Source organism: Atractosteus spatula, chromosome 20, assembly GCF_055471065.1.
Source record: "Atractosteus spatula isolate fAtrSpa1 chromosome 20, fAtrSpa1.hap1, whole genome shotgun sequence".
Taxonomy (NCBI): domain Eukaryota; kingdom Metazoa; phylum Chordata; class Actinopteri; order Semionotiformes; family Lepisosteidae; genus Atractosteus; species Atractosteus spatula.
In genome coordinates this window covers 17465030-17482848 of record NC_142725.1, presented here as the reverse complement: position 1 = coordinate 17482848, position 17819 = coordinate 17465030, and the positions used below count along the sequence as shown (strand labels likewise).

At 47.3% G+C, this 17819-nt stretch overlaps 1 protein-coding gene across 3 annotated transcripts in view; it reads right to left on the bottom strand.

The window, feature by feature from the left end:
* Window positions 1-1839: 1839 nt before the first annotated feature.
* The window catches only part of klhl17 (kelch-like family member 17), a 28052-nt gene continuing 12072 nt past the window's right edge, over window positions 1840-17819 (bottom strand). For all 3 annotated transcript variants that reach the window (XM_088937930.1, XM_088937929.1, XM_088937931.1), the window contains exons 3-12: window positions 16046-16167; window positions 14929-15150; window positions 11327-11443; window positions 10914-11127; window positions 10003-10147; window positions 8988-9155; window positions 7316-7404; window positions 6284-6357; window positions 4893-5074; window positions 1840-4504 (exon numbers count right to left, since the gene is read on the bottom strand). In XM_088937930.1, the coding sequence (XP_088794056.1) occupies window positions 4276-4504; window positions 4893-5074; window positions 6284-6357; window positions 7316-7404; window positions 8988-9155; window positions 10003-10147; window positions 10914-11127; window positions 11327-11443; window positions 14929-15150; window positions 16046-16167 (1562 nt within the window). In that variant the 3' untranslated portion in view covers window positions 1840-4275. The remainder of the gene's footprint in view (window positions 4505-4892; window positions 5075-6283; window positions 6358-7315; window positions 7405-8987; window positions 9156-10002; window positions 10148-10913; window positions 11128-11326; window positions 11444-14928; window positions 15151-16045; window positions 16168-17819) is intronic.

Sequence of the window (17819 nt, the reverse complement as noted above, 5' to 3'; positions counted from 1 at the left end):
GGAAGGGTTTCCTGTATTTTGCCAAGCCAGCGAACTGTTAAGAGGGGCTTAATGAAAACTGCCCTGTGATGTGCTAGGCTTTCCTTCGGGTGTTTCGTCATCGTAATGACAAAACATTCTGCAGCAGCTACATCTGTTCTAAACTTGCCTGTCTTATACATTTCTTGAAGTTTCCAGCGTGGTTACACCTGTACGGTAGCGCAGCCATGAATAAGGACTGCTGGCAGAAAATTAAAATTGTCAAGGATGTGTTGGGTAATCTTCGTTTACTGTGCTATCTAAATTAATCTAGGAGGATAAAAGTAGTTCCTAAGCATGGCAGTTTTAAATTCTGAATAATATACCCTTTTAGCCATAGCTGGGATTTCTTCTGTGGGAGCATTTTGTGGTCAATCTGCATATTTTCACATTGTCTGCTTTGCAGCATCTCACTTTGCTTCACTGTTCTTTTGACTAAACTTTCACTGCACTCTGCTAGAATCAACCCTTGCTTAGAACTCGGTGGGCCACACAATTCTAGGAAGGAATCATGTAAATCAATAAAACATTGTTAAAAAAAGCATTTACTTTTTGGGGGAAAAAAAAAGTTTGTTGACTTCAGCTTTACATGTTTCATACCATGTGCGAATTTCAGTCTCTCAGAAATTTACAAAAAGAAAACAACGGGGATGCCTTTAGGTGATAATGATTTAAAAACTGGACTAAAATAGGAAAGCAGTTACTTTTAAAGGAAGATACTCAAGCAGGATATTTATGATCAAACAAGGCTTTTCCTCTCCAGTGCCTGAGTGTCTGTGGGCCCAGGCTGTAAACTCATTAGAGTACACATGTCAGAGCACGAATGTGGTCATCCTGCCAGTGTGGTCCCAGCACAGAATGACAGGCGTAAAATCTGAGTGCAGAGTCCTCCAAGCTTATAGCTGAGATTCCTGCAAATGGGTGTCAGCTGTAGTATTTCTTTCAAAGAAGGCTTTAAACCATTTTTGGAGAACGCTCAATCTCTCTTAAATGTTTTTTTTTAATATACAAAAATGTAAAAATGGCAATATCCCTTTTAAATAAAAATAATATATTGTTATACTAGTAACCTGGTTCTGAAGACTTACACCCCATGCAGGGTTTGGAAGTCTCCTGCAACTAAAGATTTCGAAAAGCTTTTGCTACGGTGGTGCAGTTAAGCCAGTTTGTGCCCTAAATTAATTAAGGACCAAGGCTGTGCACCCCTGATCTGCTGTGGCGAGACTTGTGAGGTTGGGATTTGGCTTGGGAGGGCTAGTTTTCGGAGACCCCCGGACACCCTCTACGCTCCAGCACTGCCCGAGCACACAGGTGGGAGGCGCAGGCGTAAAGTGAGAACGGGCAGCTGTCTGGCTGCATCTGTCAACACAGAGGGAGGGAGCTGGGTGTGTGCGACACACTGCCAGGGCACGTGACTGCACAGGATATTCCTCACAGAATCTGAGCTCTGAACAAGGGGGCAGGGACGGTACCTCACAGGATGGCTGTCGGAGAACAGAGAATAGGCCCCCCCTTTTAGATGTTCTTAAAACGTTTGCTCGGGATTCAATGAGACATTGTGATTATCATTAATATTTCTGTCCCCGGTTAAAGATGAAAGATTAAAAGATGTATCCCTGGTTAAAACAAACATGACTCATCTCTGGGTATAAATTAATTTAAAATGTAAGCTTAGCTGACATCTAGTACGTGAAAAATAATCTTTCAGAATTGTACATGTAATGTTTAGAATGAGAGCTGTGGTTTTTCCCTGTAATTATTTCTTGTCTTTATAAGACCATGTCTTCGGACAATGACATTCAAGAACGTACTGCGTTCTTGAAAAGAAAACCACTTTTATTTCACTTTACACATTAGTGTGTATTGCTCTTTTTTCTTTTTTGAACCATAGTGCAAAGTTCAATAAAATATTTCACGTAAATATGCTCAACATAATTTACATATAAATAAACAGTACACTTCACATGTGATCATTATAACTCAAAAAGACACTATGACATCAACATTAAGCAAACATCCCATCAACTTTTTGTTTTACGCAAATAAAAAGGCCACAGTCTCTGTATTTTGCACTGCATTCCAAGGTGCGGTGTTACCTGAATAAAAAAAAAAACAATTTAACACAGACTGCTCTAATTTAGTAATATGTATACTAAAAGAGAAAACAAAGTCAGTTAAATATTTTTTTCGGGCATGTCTGTGCACTACCACAGTGAATGCTGCACTCCTAACTTATTTTCCCCTAAGAGTGGTTTCATAAAAAAGCCAAAAAGCTTTAGAAAAAAAGGAAAAAGTAACTTTGTAGGAGCTTACAGACATACCACACACTTTGCTACATTTCTACTTAAAAAAGTTTTAATCAGAACTGTAAGTGCTAAGAACAAACCCTGGCCTGTTCTTTGGACAGTCCTATGCAGTTCTATGGTCATGCCAATCAAAACATCTACCTGCAGAGTGTCACTGTTGTGACTCAACAACATCCTTAGTTCAGGAGACCTCACCATGTGTGAGAAATTTCTGACTATTTTTAATATCGGGGATGTAATGTTACGAAAGCCAAAGGGACACTTCATTTGTAATACTTCTGGAGTGCGTTAGAAAATAAAGTGACATGCTGCTTAAAATACACGTGAGATACATCATGAATGAGTATTCCTTTACAACAGCTCCACTATGGTTTACTTTCTCCATCAGTAACTGAAATGAGCAACCTTGCACTGACAGATAGACAGGAATCGCAGATCTGATTGCACATAGACATTAAATGTGGACCTGCTAAACATGTTTAAATGAGACGACAGAAAAACAAGATGCTACATTTGTCTACGAGCAATACAGTTAACTAAATTAGTAAAAAGCAGTCATTTCATACTTATAATGCTACTGAAATGTCTGCTTTTACCAATTTAACATGTAAACCAGGGAAAAAATAAATAGAAAAATGTTGTCTCCCCACACTATGCTACATCTTTCCAAGACAGAAACTGTACATTTATCTTTATTATCAATTCATTAAGTCTCATTAAATGTAAAAGTCTTTATGATCCATAAATCTCTTTCCTACAGCATTACCCAGGAGTATACAAGTCAGTAACGAAATCTCTAAACTTTACAAGTATACAGTATGTATATGCAAGTTAATAAATAATGTTTCAGATATGTCCTTTCTCAGACCTGAATTAAATATATGTATATACACATCACACAGTAATAGAGATTTTTATATTTTTCTTCTTCTTTCCTTAACATTCATACCTTTACAAACATCAAAAAGAGGCTGGCACATCCTTAACACTGCTGTTACAAGCTACCAGACGATCTAGAGGAGTCAGTTGGCCTGGTCTCATTTGCAAACTTCATGCTGTCCCATTTCTATCGCAATATGCAAACCTGCCTTTAAAGATCACCAACTCCCCACAATAGCGAACACTGGTCCTTTTGTAATTCCTGACTATTGTTCTGAGTTGTTGTCTGTGCTGTAAGTTATAAAAATCCTATAGGGCATGGTGTAGTGCACTGGGATTGTGTTTTATTGTTTTTAATGGCTGTTGAGACTTGACTCGGCCTGGTCATCACTAACGCTACCACACCTGGCCAGTGACTGTGGGTGTGCAGTTAGTCATTAGACCTCAGTGCTGGTCCCGACCAGGTGTGAAGTCCCAGTGCAAGTGAGTGTGGAGCTTCTTTCAGTCTTGTCCAGTGTTTATCTGCACTGGACCGTACCTGGAACGTTTCAGCTCAGACTCCTTGTGGTCTCTCAAACAGTGTGCCTGACCACTTTTGCGAAATACCGCCACCTACCTGGGCATGGCGATACTGCAGCCGACAAGTTTTGCAGAGAGGACAAAATTTCAGTAAAAGCATGCATGGCAGAATCGGCCAGTCACCGCTACATTCCTAAGTAGGACCATTCATCTTACTCTCGTGACATTCATTTAAAACGAACAGATATTAAAAAAATAAGGAAATATTCAGGACTACAGTACTTGTAAATGATGACACGCACAAAGGCTTTAAGAGCCAAGTCGACAGTGCCTTTCAACAGAGGCAGTCGTCTTCCTCTTTATCTGGATTATGACTTGTCCAAGGAATGCCTCGAGTTGTCCACTTAGGGCAGCCCGCGCCTGCGTGCCCGAGCCGCGGGGGACTCCACGGCGCGGGGCGTGTGTCCCCCCCTGCCCCCCATCACACGGAGCAGTTCCGCCTCTTGGCCAGGCAGGGCAGGCCGGCGGAGGCGAGCCGGGACTTCACTCTTTGTCAAAGGCTGGTCGAGGAGACGGAGAGGGTGGGGGAGGACGGCGGGGGGAAGTTCAGCAGCTCCAGGACGGCCACGCCCACGCTGCTGCGCCGCGTGAACATGCACGAGGCGGCCATCCACTTGTTGGTGCGGGGGTTGTACTTCTCGATGGAGTTCAGGCTGGAGCTGCCATCGTTGCCACCCACCGCGTACAGCCAGCCGTCCATCGCCACCAGGTCGTGGGTGCTCCTGGGGGGGGGCAAGAGAGAGGAGGGCTAAATTCGGGGACACATGGACTGAGGCACAGCACAGCTACTGAAAAGCAGGCCCTTGTAACCCTGGTACATTCACCGATGGCAGTTTCACAAGCTTAGCTGAGGTTTTCTGTCAGGAGACCATAGCACAGACTGTGGTAAACATGTGATGGGAATTCATGGTAAATTTACCAACATAAAGTTTAATATGGGAAGCAGGGGGTTAACTTCTGCCAGATCACACCAGACTCCTACGTCTGGTTCCTCCTGTTGAGTTGCCAAAAAAAAGAATCTGTCATTACTTTTACTGCAGATTATTGCTTTGCCATGTAGCACTAACAGAGCTCATAGGCAGGACCCTGTAGTGCAGGCCGCGCAGGTACCTTCTGATGTTCATGGGGGCCACGCTCTCCCAGGTGTTGGCTTTGTAGTTGAACCTCTCCACGGAATTGAGGCAGCTGGTGCCGTCGTTGCCCCCGGCGACGTACAGCATCCCCTCCAGCACGGCCACACCTGCGCTGCTGCGGCGGCTGATCATGTTGGCAACAGACGTCCAGGTGTTGGTCTGGGCAGAGAAGGCGGGGGGCAGTGAGGGGCGGCAGCAGTGATGTGGCTTCTCTCCTGCCACACCGGTGATTGTGTTTCACAGCCTTTGAAAATACCCGTGCGGCATATACCCACATTCAGCCTGTGCGATTCTTAGGATTCTCTAACCCAGGGTCTCCTGCGGACTGGAATCTTGGTCTGTGTTTGGGCTAAACACAGAATTTTGCAGTGTGTGTGAATTAAGTATGGGCTAAGCACAGAATTTTGCAGTGGATATTAAATAACTATGGGCTAAACAGAATTTTACTGTGCATATAAAATAAGTTGCATTTAGATCTGTGAATCTTGCACCTTGCTAGAATGTGGTGGTGCTCATCTCTGTCTTCGTACATCATTTTTTAGTAACATAGATAAGAACTCATTGCATTTATAAAATGTTCCTCATCCCAGGGGATCTTAATATGCTTCACAGACAAGGGGGGACCCACTTCATCCAGCACTGAGGTATGCCCCCCACCTCAATGACACACAGGAGCCCCACTGCAAAGCAGATGAGGGGAGGGAGACTTCAGGCAGACCACATTGTTCAAACCCAATGAAGAATTAAGCCAATACAGCAGGATTAAAATCCCTCATTTTATGAACACTGACTTGGGATCTTTAATGACCAAGTAGTCATCCAACAGGTGGCATCCCCTACGATATGATGTCCCTGTACACCGTACTGGGCCAGTGGTTTGGAAATTCTGGTCCAGAGCGTAGTGTGACTCATACTGGATCACCAGAACCGCTTGCAGCACCAAACAGGTTCTACAGAGGTTATCAATCCAAATACTACAGCAAGAACATCCAGTGGAATTCCTGGAAATGTTTGCAGTGTATGTTTCCCGTCACATTCCTCTCACGTTTACATTCCCAGATGACCCAGGTGTTCTGGCAATAAAGGCCTGTAGGGAGTACAAATCCCAACCAATATTCCTGGCTCCTGAACCATGGATATTCTAACCGCATCAAATTCATCTCTGTGGGATGCAAATGATTAAATTGATCTCTTAATTAAATTCATCTCTGTATGTGGACCAAAAGGAGAGGTCAGCTCCTAACACTGAGACAGGTGGGGTTATTGAAGTCCATTATGGACAGAGTCCAAAGAGGAATTAATTTGTATAACTGTTGGCAGTAATGAAGGGCGTATTCAGGTGATGACTGCCTGTGGTCACATAATTACCTGAGGGTCATATTTCTCCACTGTAGCCAAGTGTGAAGAACTGTCATATCCACCCACAGCATAGAGATTCCCATCTGTAGAGAAACAAAAGAAACCACATATGGAATTGAGCCGCTCTTTGCAAGCACTGTCAGATGTATTTACTTATTTCACACACAGCCCTCCCCACCCCAGCACCATTCTTTCTGAATGCAATTCAAAATATGTGCCTCTTCCAAATCAATGTCAAGTCTTCAGTTTCTTTGGCAATATTCCAAGAGGTGAAATGTCCTCTCAGCTTTACTGACAGGAGGATAAAAAAAGGGCGGTGCAGTGGCTCTCTGGCTCAGGATCTGAGTCTGTGGCTGGAAGGCTGACGGTTCAAATCCCACGGCCGTCAGAGGAATCCTACTCCGTTGGGCCCCTGAGCAACTTAACCCCAGCTGCTCCAGGGATGCTGTACAATGGCTGACCCTGCGCTCCGACCCCAAGCTTCTCTCTCCCTGTCTGCGTGTCTTTGTCTCATGGAGAGCAAGCTGGGGTATGTGAAAAGACGAATTCCTAATGCAAGAAAATGTATATGGCCAATAAAGTGATTTTATCTTAATCAGCCTGAGTCTTCCCAGGGTTTACAGCTGTAACCCTGTCCACCAGGGGGCTCCTACCTTCCACCTTACCACTGGAGAATAAGACTTACTATCCTTTTTACTTCTGAGTCTCCTTGTAAGATCAAGCCTTTCAATTTAAGTCTGTGCCCTCTTAGAAGACAACCACCCTTCTCTCAAAGATCTTGTATCTTTTGTTCATGGTTAATCCAACCTCATTCCATCCTACGCACCTTTAAAAATTAAAGTAACCTAAAACAGCATATCCGACTTAGTGTGCTATTAACTACAATTTTCTAGAATAAAAGCCTTCAAATAAAACAAAATTTTAAAAAAGTATGAGGATAATTTTCTCAATTTTCAAAATTTGAACAAAAGCTAAGCATTGTAACAAATAGGGTTCCAATGCAGTTTTCAAGGTCTTTATATTTGTGGTCTTCGCACTGACCTAATGTTGCTACCCGGACGTATCTCCTCCTGGTGCTCATAGCAGCGATGGACGTCCAAGTACCTGTTAAGGGGTCGTACCTTTCAGCACTGCAGGGAGAGGAACAGCGCAGAGACCCTGTCACTGTGCAGTCAGTGTGGAGGCGCTAACAGATACAGGGTTCAGAGAGCTGGTCAGTGTGGCAGCACTAACAGATACAGGGTGCAGAGAGCTGGTCAGTGTGGCAGTACTAACAGATACAGGGCGCAGAGAGCTGGTCAGTGTGGCAGTACTAACAGATCCAGGGCACAGAGAGCTGGTCAGTGCAGTCAGTGTGGCAGCGCTAACAGATACAGGGCGCAGAGAGCTGGTCAGTGTGGCAGTACTAACAGATCCAGGGCACAGAGAGCTGGTCAGTGCAGTCAGTGTAGCAGTGCTAACAGATACAGGGCGCAGAGATCTGGTCAGTGTGGCAGTACTAACAGATACAGGGTGCAAAGAGCTGGTCAGTGTGGCAGTACTAACAGATACAGGGCGCAGAGAGCTGGTCAGTGTGGCAGTGCTAACAGATACAGGGCGCAGAGAGCTGGTCAGTGTGGCAGTGCTAACAGATACAGGGCGCAGAGAGCTGGTCAGTGTGGCAGTACTAACAGATACAGGGCGCAGAGAGCTGGTCAGTGTGGCAGTACTAACAGATACAGGGTGCAGAGAGCTGGTCAGTGTGGCAGTACTAACAGATACAGGGCACAGAGAGCTGGTCAGTGTGGCAGTGCTAACAGATACAGGGCACAGAGAGCTGGTCAGTGTGGCAGTACTAACAGATACAGGGCGCAGAGAGCTGGTCAGTGTGGCAGTGCTAACAGATCCAGGGCACAGAGAGCTGGTCAGTGTGGCAGTGCTAACAGATACAGGGTGCAGAGAGCTGGTCAGTGTGGCAGTGCTAACAGATACAGGGTGCAGAGAGCTGGTCAGTGTGGCAGTACTAACAGATACAGGGCGCAGAGAGCTGGTCAGTGTGGCAGTGCTAACAGATACAGGGTGCAGAGAGCTGGTCAGTGTGGCAGTACTAACAGATACAGGGCGCAGAGAGCTGGTCAGTGTGGCAGTGCTAACAGATACAGGGTGCAGAGAGCTGGTCAGTGTGGCAGTACTAACAGATACAGGGTGCAGAGAGCTGGTCAGTGTGGCAGTACTAACAGATACAGGGTGCAGAGAGCTGGTCAGTGTGGCAGTGCTAACAGATACAGGGTGCAGAGAGCTGGTCAGTGTGGCAGTACTAACAGATACAGGGTGCAGAGAGCTGGTCAGTGTGGCAGTGCTAACAGATACAGGGGGCAGAGAGCTGGTCAGTGTGGCAGTACTAACAGATACAGGGCACAGAGAGCAGGTCAGTGTGGCAGTACTAACAGATACAGGGCGCAGAGAGCTGGTCAGTGTGGCAGTGCTAACAGATACAGGGTGCAGAGAGCTGGTCAGTGTGGCAGTACTAACAGATACAGGGTGCAGAGAGCTGGTCAGTGTGGCAGTACTAACAGATACAGGGCACAGAGAGCTGGTCAGTGCAGTCAGTGTGGCGGTGTTAAAGGATACAGGGGGCAGAGAGCCAGTCGCTACTAAGCAGGCTTGTCGTGTATCCTACATGTAATACAGCACTCCCCCCACGCAGCACCAGAAAGGCTCGGCGAAGGGATACCTGTTCAAACAGGAAGCTCCGTCGTAGCCCCCTGCGGCGTAGAGCAGCCCGTGCAGCACAGCCACGCCCAGACAGCTGCGCCGCGTTCCCATGGAAACCTCAGGCTGCCAGGAGTTGGTCACGGGGTCGTATGACTCCACAGTGGCCAAGTCTGAGGTGCCGTCGTACCTGAAATAAGCAAGAGCCCGTTAAGCCACACAAAGACATGACCTAGGAGCTCTGCAGCAGGATTCTACCCGTACGTGACATTCTCCAAACCACTAGAGGGAGCTCTTGTGAAAAGAAAAACACTGAACTCCAGCTATTTTTAGCACTTGGTTAAGAGGAAAAATAAAATTCTGGATGTTGTGTTAAAAGCGTGTGTCCTGGCAGTGCTTCTGCCATGCAGTGACTTATTTACAGGGAATGTGAGATAAAAGAGTTATCCCGTAAAGGCAATCTGCTGAATGTTTTTTTACTCAGAAGTATTATTTTTAATTCAACGCTCAGTATAGTTTTGGGTACGGTCCTTGTAGGACTTAATGCCCTAAAGATATTTCTTCCAGCAGAGCTGTTGTTTTTCGTCCATCTTATAATTGCTTTATCCAATTGTGGGGGAGCCGGAGCCGATCCCAGCAAGCAACGGGCGCAAAGCAGGGTACACCCTGTACAGGACGCCAGTCTATTGCAGGGCAGGCAGATACAAACACGCACACACTCTTTTCCCAGAAGCCTATTAACCTACCAGCATGTCTGTGGGAGGAAACCGGAGCACCCGGAGGAAACCCACACAAACAGGGAGAACATATAAACTCCACACAGACAGCACCCCAGGTCCAGAGCTGAACCCAGGGCCCCAGCGCAGTGAGGCAACCACTGCACTACCATGCTGCCTTATTTACCTAATTAAACTAATCATGGGCCTGATCGGACAACTTCGGCTGTGGATGATTCAGGGAGACCTGAAAGCTGGACTGGAATGAGGCTACGTGCAGCAGACAGCAGGTCAATGGGGGAGCAAGCCCTGCCCTCTTACCCTCCGACGGCGTACAGCTTGTTCCCAATGGCGGCCACACCCACTCTGGCTCGCCGCGTCGACATGGAAGCCACCATATGCCAGCGGTCGGTCCGCGTGTCATAGGCCTCGCAGTCCCCGTGGATGGCGAACAGGCTGCCCCCCCCTGCACACAACGACACCCCGGTCACTCTCTGCCTGGCATACCTACGGGCCCTGAGGCTGAACACGCAGAGGAGGTCTCATCACGAGCCTCTGCCAGCAGCATCTCTCTTAGGACACGGCTGCATCATGACCAGTCACTGAGCAGAGCTGAGTCAAGCAGAGCGTCAGAGACTTCAATAACCGCGCACCTCCTCCTAACTCGGAACTCCAAACTGCAGTTACAAACCACGCCTCGTCCTGCTGGGATTGCAGTGGGCAGAAGATGCCATCTGTTACGAATTCTGTAATTAGCCACTAGGTGGACTTCGGCTTTAGGTTTCTTCTCATCTCTTTACAAATGTGGAGTCTCCAGTTAGTTACTTCGTGTTAAATGCAAGTCCAAGTTAGGAACCGCTGAATGTTTGTTCAAGACCCAGCTCCCCAGTGGCGATTCTGGCGCCTGCTCTGCAGAGCCATTCGTTAATAGGACACACTGCTGGCTCGCCAGCGCCACCCGGTGGAGAGGAGAGACCCTGCAAGCTTAATTATCACTAATGTCTGGCTGAAACAGTCATTTTATTTTGGTTTTAAATGCAATATGTAAGAGAGTTTAGCATTTAGAAAGTTAAATTGTATTTGCCACTTATGGGCACAGGTCACAGGTCACAGTAACGCTACCCAGGCGCGAACTAGAAACGTTTGGCTCGCAACCCGACGCTCAACCTGCACTCCAAGCAAATCGCCTTTCCCGATGGGGCCTAAGGCCGGGTTCCTCCGTCACCCCTTACCGACGGCGAAGAGCACGGGGCTGGCACCTTCGCAGCGGCGCGGCCGGGTCCGGCTGTTGCTCAGCACGCCGCGCTGCTCGGGCATCAGGTGGTACTTGAGGGCCTCGATGAGCAGGTCCTTGCACTCCGAGTGGTGCCGCACCAGCAGCTCCGTGTCCACGTTGCTCATGAGGAAGTCCCGCGTCAGCAGGGGCAGCCGCACGCACTTCATCAGCTGCGGCACACGGAAACAGAGGGCACCCCCTTAGCCTCTGACCCCCCAGGCTGCGCCGCTTTGAATCCTGGGAGGTCAGCCCCTGAGAGAAAGTCGCTGGGAGCAAGGTGCGAGTTCGAAACACTGGATAAACGACACATGTTGCTCTTTTCCCCCCAACATGGGGTATTCTAAAGTCCACTCCTGGCCTGGGACTCACCCTGGGAACGTGCTGCCTGCGCCCATCGATGTCATGCTTGACCCAGCTCAGCACAGCTCTGTAAACCTCCTCCTCCGAAGGGACGTTCAGATTGTCACTGGAGATCAGGTCAAGCACCTGGGCAAAGAGGCACACTTAAGACGTACTGCCAAAACCCACAACGCCCTATGCTTCCACAGGCCTGGGTCTGTCCACGATCTTGAGTATGGTGTAATTGACTTTTATGGGGACAGATTTACCTCCTTGTCATTTACCGTCCATCCATTTTCTAACCGTTTTATCCAATACAGGTAGGTTAATTGTTACAGGAAAATTGTGTGGACGTGTTGGTGTCCGTCTGCCCTGCAATGGACTGGCATTCTGTCCAGGTTGTACCCTGTCCTGCCTTGTGGCCATTGCTGGCTGGGATAGGCTCTGGCTCCCCATGTCTTTGGACTGTGGGAGGAAACCAGAGCCCCTGGAGGAAACCCACACACACTGGGAGAATGTGCAGAAAACCCCAGGCAGACAGCGACTCAGATCCGGAGTTAAACTCAGGGCCACGCTAAACTGTGCAGTGTGCACTCTTTCACCCTCATTTATTATTGCTTGGCACAAACATTGTAACTTCAGTATCTATTATTACGTAATTAGAGTATTACATGCTCCTCCTGGTACTAAGTGGTTGATGATGTCACTGAATCCCAGCAGCAAAACTGCACCTGTGACAGGTGACTGGATAATTTTTAATTAATTTTAATTAATAATTCTTAATCCTGGGAACTGGACTGATGTTTTAAATGTTGCTAGGATATGGTGTTTGGGTGTCTACTAAAGAAAAAAGGGAAAAACAGTGCCATTAGACAATATAAAAGAGGAGAGAGTTCAATATGTAATGACAATGTATATTAATCTTAGAAGACTCTAAGACGCTCACTGAATTTACAGTGCAGCACGACTGAAACAACTTGCTGTGGATTTAGAGGCAGGGATGATGAATCACAGTGTCGTGATAAATGGAATCACAACGCTGGCTGCTAAGTGGAAGCAACATCTGTGCGCAGAGTGCCCGGTCCGGATTTGACTTCATTAACAATCACAGAAGTCACAGAGAAGCATTTCTTATTTGGCTCCATTTAGAACCGAACTGACAGTACCATTAGGTGTGTTGTGATCTTGGCTAAGAGGTCTGAAAATTTACCCTTTAAAAAGAAAAGCGAAACATGGGAATACAGGAGACAGCAGCAGTAAGAACCTGTCACTTGTTTTTTTTTATCCTATTTAAGACTTCAGAACTGCAGTTTTAAAATTCCTCAACGCTTACCTTTTCATAAACATTTCGGTGGCGTAGGGCTCCAGAACACTGGCTGCCTTGCATTAGACGAAGGGGCTGCGTAACTTTACAGATTATGTCAGAAAAAATGAAAACGAACTTCTCACTGCAACGGGACCTGGGGTCTTCTTCACAGTTTAAAAAATAATAATAATTGCAGTGTGGGTGCCTTTAAACTGAAGCCTGTCGCGAAAGCCGAGTCCTCTGGTCGCGCTGACACGCGGGGCCTCTCGCTGCGGTGGCGAGAGGAGGGGGCAGTTCTTGCAAGAGGAAGAAAAGACACATCTGTCAGCTGTTGCTAGGATACTGGTTGGCTGAGAAGCACGCAGAGAACACAGCGCGCCTTCAGTTGCTTCACGCATCGGAGAGGGAAGGGACAGGGAAACCATTTAACATTTTGATGAAAGAGGGGGCGCAGGGGGTTAATCAGACTCGACGATGCCACCGTGGGTGATCCTTGTACCCCTTTTCTTTTATTCACACCTGGGCAGGAGGAAGGTCTCGCGGCGTGCTCCCTCGCGCCTGGGAACTGGCACTGCTCCCGGGGAGAGCGGAGAGCAGTCATGAACGGCGAGAGCCCCTGCCCCTCCTGCCTGGCCTCGGGTAACAAAACAGAACCGTCTTCCAAAAAAGGGCTGTCTCTCTCTCTCAGGGGAACAGGGGGCCCCTGTACCCCTTGAAACTGCTCTGGACGCTGAGTTCTTATCGTCTGCACAGCTGTGGCAGTGGAGCTGGAAAACCTCAGTGTCTCATAAACAAGGGGACCAAGCCTGCATTCTGCCATGGTTCCTTATATCGTCTCCAGCAGGAAGATCAGGAAATGTATTTAGTGGTTTCTCCTACGCCTAAGTGTACGTTGGGAAAAATCAACTGGCCAAAAAAGCTGCCTGCGATGCTCCTGCCATGTGGACTAACGTGCCACTGAAGTGGTCTGGTTTTCTGCTACTGCTCTCCTCTGTAAGTAGGTCATGTTCTCCAGGATCTGACTCACCAGAGCTCTGCCAGCACAAGCTCCACATGCTGTTGTAGGTCTTGGATCTCAGACGCCTTTCATTATTATTGGGTTGGTTCTGCAGCTGTAGGACAGAATGTAGAAAGACCATCCTGGAGCGGTACCTTCATTAACAACTTCTGGGATCTGGTCATGCTTCAGACAAGTGTTTTTTTCTCTTCACTGTTTTCCTCACTTGCTTTGAAATTATGTCCTTTTATAATTGTACATTGTGCTCGTAAGACTCTCATTTAGAAGGTGGTGTACAGTTCTGGACTTTTATGTTACAAAATTAAATATTTCTGCTCTGAAACTGCCCCAAAGGAGAGCAACATGTGCTCCTGGGCTCGAAGGAATATCCCATTCTGGCAGCCTGGAAGAACTGAACCTCCTTAGCCCTGAAGACAGAAGAATATGAGGTGCCTTTGATTCGAGCATTCAAAATCGCCAAAAGAACTAACACTGTTGACCCCAGAGACTTCTTCAGGATCAGCAAAGCACAAACTGGGACGCAATAAAAAGTATGGCGAAGAGCATTTTTAACTGGGAACAAGAACACCTTTACCCAAAGGTTTGTGGAAATCTGCATCAAGCTATCCAGCCAAGTTGTCAAAGCTTCATCCATGAAACATCCTTGAAGACATCTTGGGGTCAATTAGCTACCAGTGGCAAAATGAACTGCATGGGCCTCCTCTCGGCTCTGTAAACATTCTTATGTTCTTATAATGCAGCTGTATTCTTTAACATTGGTTCAACCCCTCTACCTTGTGTGTGTGGGCATAACTGCAGTTTTCCTACATGAAATTAAATCAAAACTTAAAAGCAGAATTCTGGCAACATGCAGTGATTACCATGGGTAACCTGAGCCCCATACTGAAAGGTTCCTTTCATGTTAAAGAGGATAAAATCATGATCCCTTAATCTCCATTCATGTTTTTGTTTTCTTCCCCAGGAGTCCAAGTATTACAGGAAAGCCTTAAAGCTCCCAAACCCTCAATCTGCACACTCTCAAAGGCTCGTCAATGTCTGGCCCTTCTGAGCAATAACAGGAAAGATACCTGTGCCCTCCAGGGTGCTGCCCTGCCTCACGCCCTGTGGCTCTGGGACAGTCTGTAGGCTGATGTGACCCAAATAGGTAATAATCCATGGATGACGCAACATTTTCTTTACTGTGCCATTCGTTCCATGCTTTGCAAACGCGTGTGGAGTTCTCAAACAAGACCAACGCGGACAGACGCTGTCAGCTTAAAGTCGCACGTCGACGAGCACAAGCAGGCAGGAGGCAGGCGAGGCCTGTACCTGTTTCAGGGGCAGCAGCATGAACTCCTCCGTCTTGGAGACCTCCACGAAGTGCTGCAGGACGTACTTGTGCGCCGACTTGAGCAGGTCGCTACAGGAGTGTGTGTCCGCGAAGCCCCGGATGCCCAGGCAGTTGGAGGGGTCCAGCTGGCTGAGGAGGAACTTGCAGCAGGCGTCCCGCACGCCGTTGAGCTGGAGCAGGCTGGCAGCGGGGAGCAGGGTCTGCGAAGGCAGATGAGGGAGAGGTGAGGGGAGACCAGGGGGAGCTCAGCCAGCAGGAGCCTCTGCTCAGAGTTCAGGATTGCTCCTGCGCCCTGGCAGGGGTGAACAACGTGCATTTAATTCGCTTGCACTGATCACTCACTATTACAGCGAATCCAGTGAGAAATACTTGTATATGAAGCAAGCTGTCGTCTAGGTTAATTCCAGGATTTTGCTGACAGAATCGCCAACCCCCTGCCCAGCAGTTCTCAGCTTTCTTGCGGCACATACGTTCATAAAACTGTACTGGCATTGAGACAAGCCCCCCCCCCCGGCCCGGCCAAGGGGGGAGAAGCGGGCCTTTCTCCACCGCTCGGCGTTGTTGCTATCCTGTGGACGGAGCAGTGGGAAAGCACTGCAGAACACACAGTGTACGCAGCACCACTGTAAACTGTACATCTTAATTATCACCGGACATCACAGCACGGGCCTGAAGTCACACTGGCAGAGATTAAACACGCCAGCTTTAATGTAAAAAGGCAGCAGACCTATATCTACAAATGCTATGTATTAATCAGAAGCCATAACAATGTCTCCTCCCAACACAGAGCACTGTATGAAACTATGATTCATCCCGGAGTGGAAAAAGCAATAATTGTGATGTGTATCTTTTCTGGCTCAAGGGTTGCCACTTTCCCAGATGATGGCTTAATTGACTACAGCGTATGCTATTTGAATGGCAAAGTCATGCCCTCTGATACTGAATGTGCTGGATCCCTCAGCAGTGAGCTGTCTGCCAGTGTGAAGACCACTGACCTGCCCACTGTCCACCCACCAAAGATCCCCATCGTGAACATCCATCCACACAACAGGGGAACGCTGTTCTGTTCCTTTAAACGACAGAAACGGTGCACACCTGGACGTTGCCCTCTCCCACCACGATCTCAGCAGTGTAGGCGTACTGCACCAGCTGCTCCAGCGCCTGGGGGTCGATGTCGTGCAGGGTCACGTGAGTTTGCCGACTCTCTGACATTTCGCCTGTGGAAGCAACAACAACGACGACAACAAAAACAGAAAAATGCATCAACATTACAAGCTGTAAAGAAGACCCATCAGGATTTTGTTTTGGTATTATTTAGTTAGATACTGCACATCCACTCACAGGCCAGAATATTAGGAATGCCCATCCTTCCCCCCCACACCCCCCAATTCTCCATTCCTACCGAGAACTGGTGAAACACGCAGTTCAACCCCACTCACCTTTTCCCTCATCACGGCCTGAGCTGATGAAGACCCTGTATGGGTTGGGCTGCAGGTGTGCATCGTGTGTCACGCCAGGTGTAAGTGATCACTACTGCTTACAGAGGCCCAGCACATTACTGACTGCAGGACTTACACCTTGCCCAGTGAGTGTACACTTTGGCTTCTGCTAGGGATCAGGCTTTAAGACACAGCAGCTGTTCATACTGTGTCCCGTGACCCAGGAGCTCGGCTTCCTAGTGACCCCGAACCCACTTTTGGAGAAAGGTACCTGCCACTATCTTGCTTGCATACAGGACCAAATTATGAGTGAACCCTCAGGAACTGCCTTTGTTTTAACACAGCCTTTATATTTTGTTTAGGAGAGAGGAGTGACACTCTATTTTTAACAACAGTTGACTTCATGAACAATACTGTTCAGTACTAGATCTGTGGAAGTCTGTTTCAATTCACAAATCGTCAGGAATTTTGAAACTCTGGACGCCTTTAAACATTTCTTTTTTTTTTAAGCTGCTTAAAGTGTATATTTGTGTTTTGTTACATAGATTTTTTAAATTTTCTGTAGCACGAAGAGCACTTTAAAATTAAATTTGCTCTTTGTTCCTTAGGTCTTTGTCATACAGGGATCAAGCTGCGCGATACTGCTGGGTTATAGTGTCAATAAGCAGACACTGTAAGAAAATCCTGCTCTGCTAGAAAGGTCTTGATCCCCAGCAAAAGCCCTAGTACCTAGAAGACAAACTTCCACGATACAGGCAGATACACATGCGCCCCAGTTCTTCAGCAGCCCCTGTGCAGAGGAAAGTGACATACCCCAACACTGCTCTAGATTGAGGTGCAGGGGGGAGGGGGGGAGCAGGGAAAGACACCACACCAGGTGACCTACGTCATGAAAGAAAAAAAAACAGAAGAATGGCAATGAAAGGGAAGCAGGAAGTAAAATTCTAGATAAGCTGCACACAAACCCAGGATCAAAGCCGTAAGAGGCTCTCCAATCTGAGCACAGAATTAGACTGCATGAGTATGGAGTAGACAGGCTTGCTGACATTAGCGTAAAAAGCTTTTATAGGAGTCTTGGATGGAACATCTGCCATTATACTAATATATTGCATTAAAAGTCATAGATCTGTGCTGTTGCTCATAAAGTGGAATAACATGGGTAAGTTAGGATAGTGAAATAGCGTGGTAAAAATAGTGGGATTATGTGGTTGGGATTGTGGACCAGCATGGTTAACGTCTGGGATTATGGGTGTAGGAAAGCAGGATTTTGGAATTGGAACTGAAAGGTTATGGGTTCAAGTCCAAGGTAAGGCACTGCTTGTGTACCCTTGAACAAGGTGCTTCACTCAGACTGAATCAGTACAATACCAAGTTGTATAAATGGGTACAAATACAAGTTGCTTTGGACAGAAGCAACAGCCAAATCAATA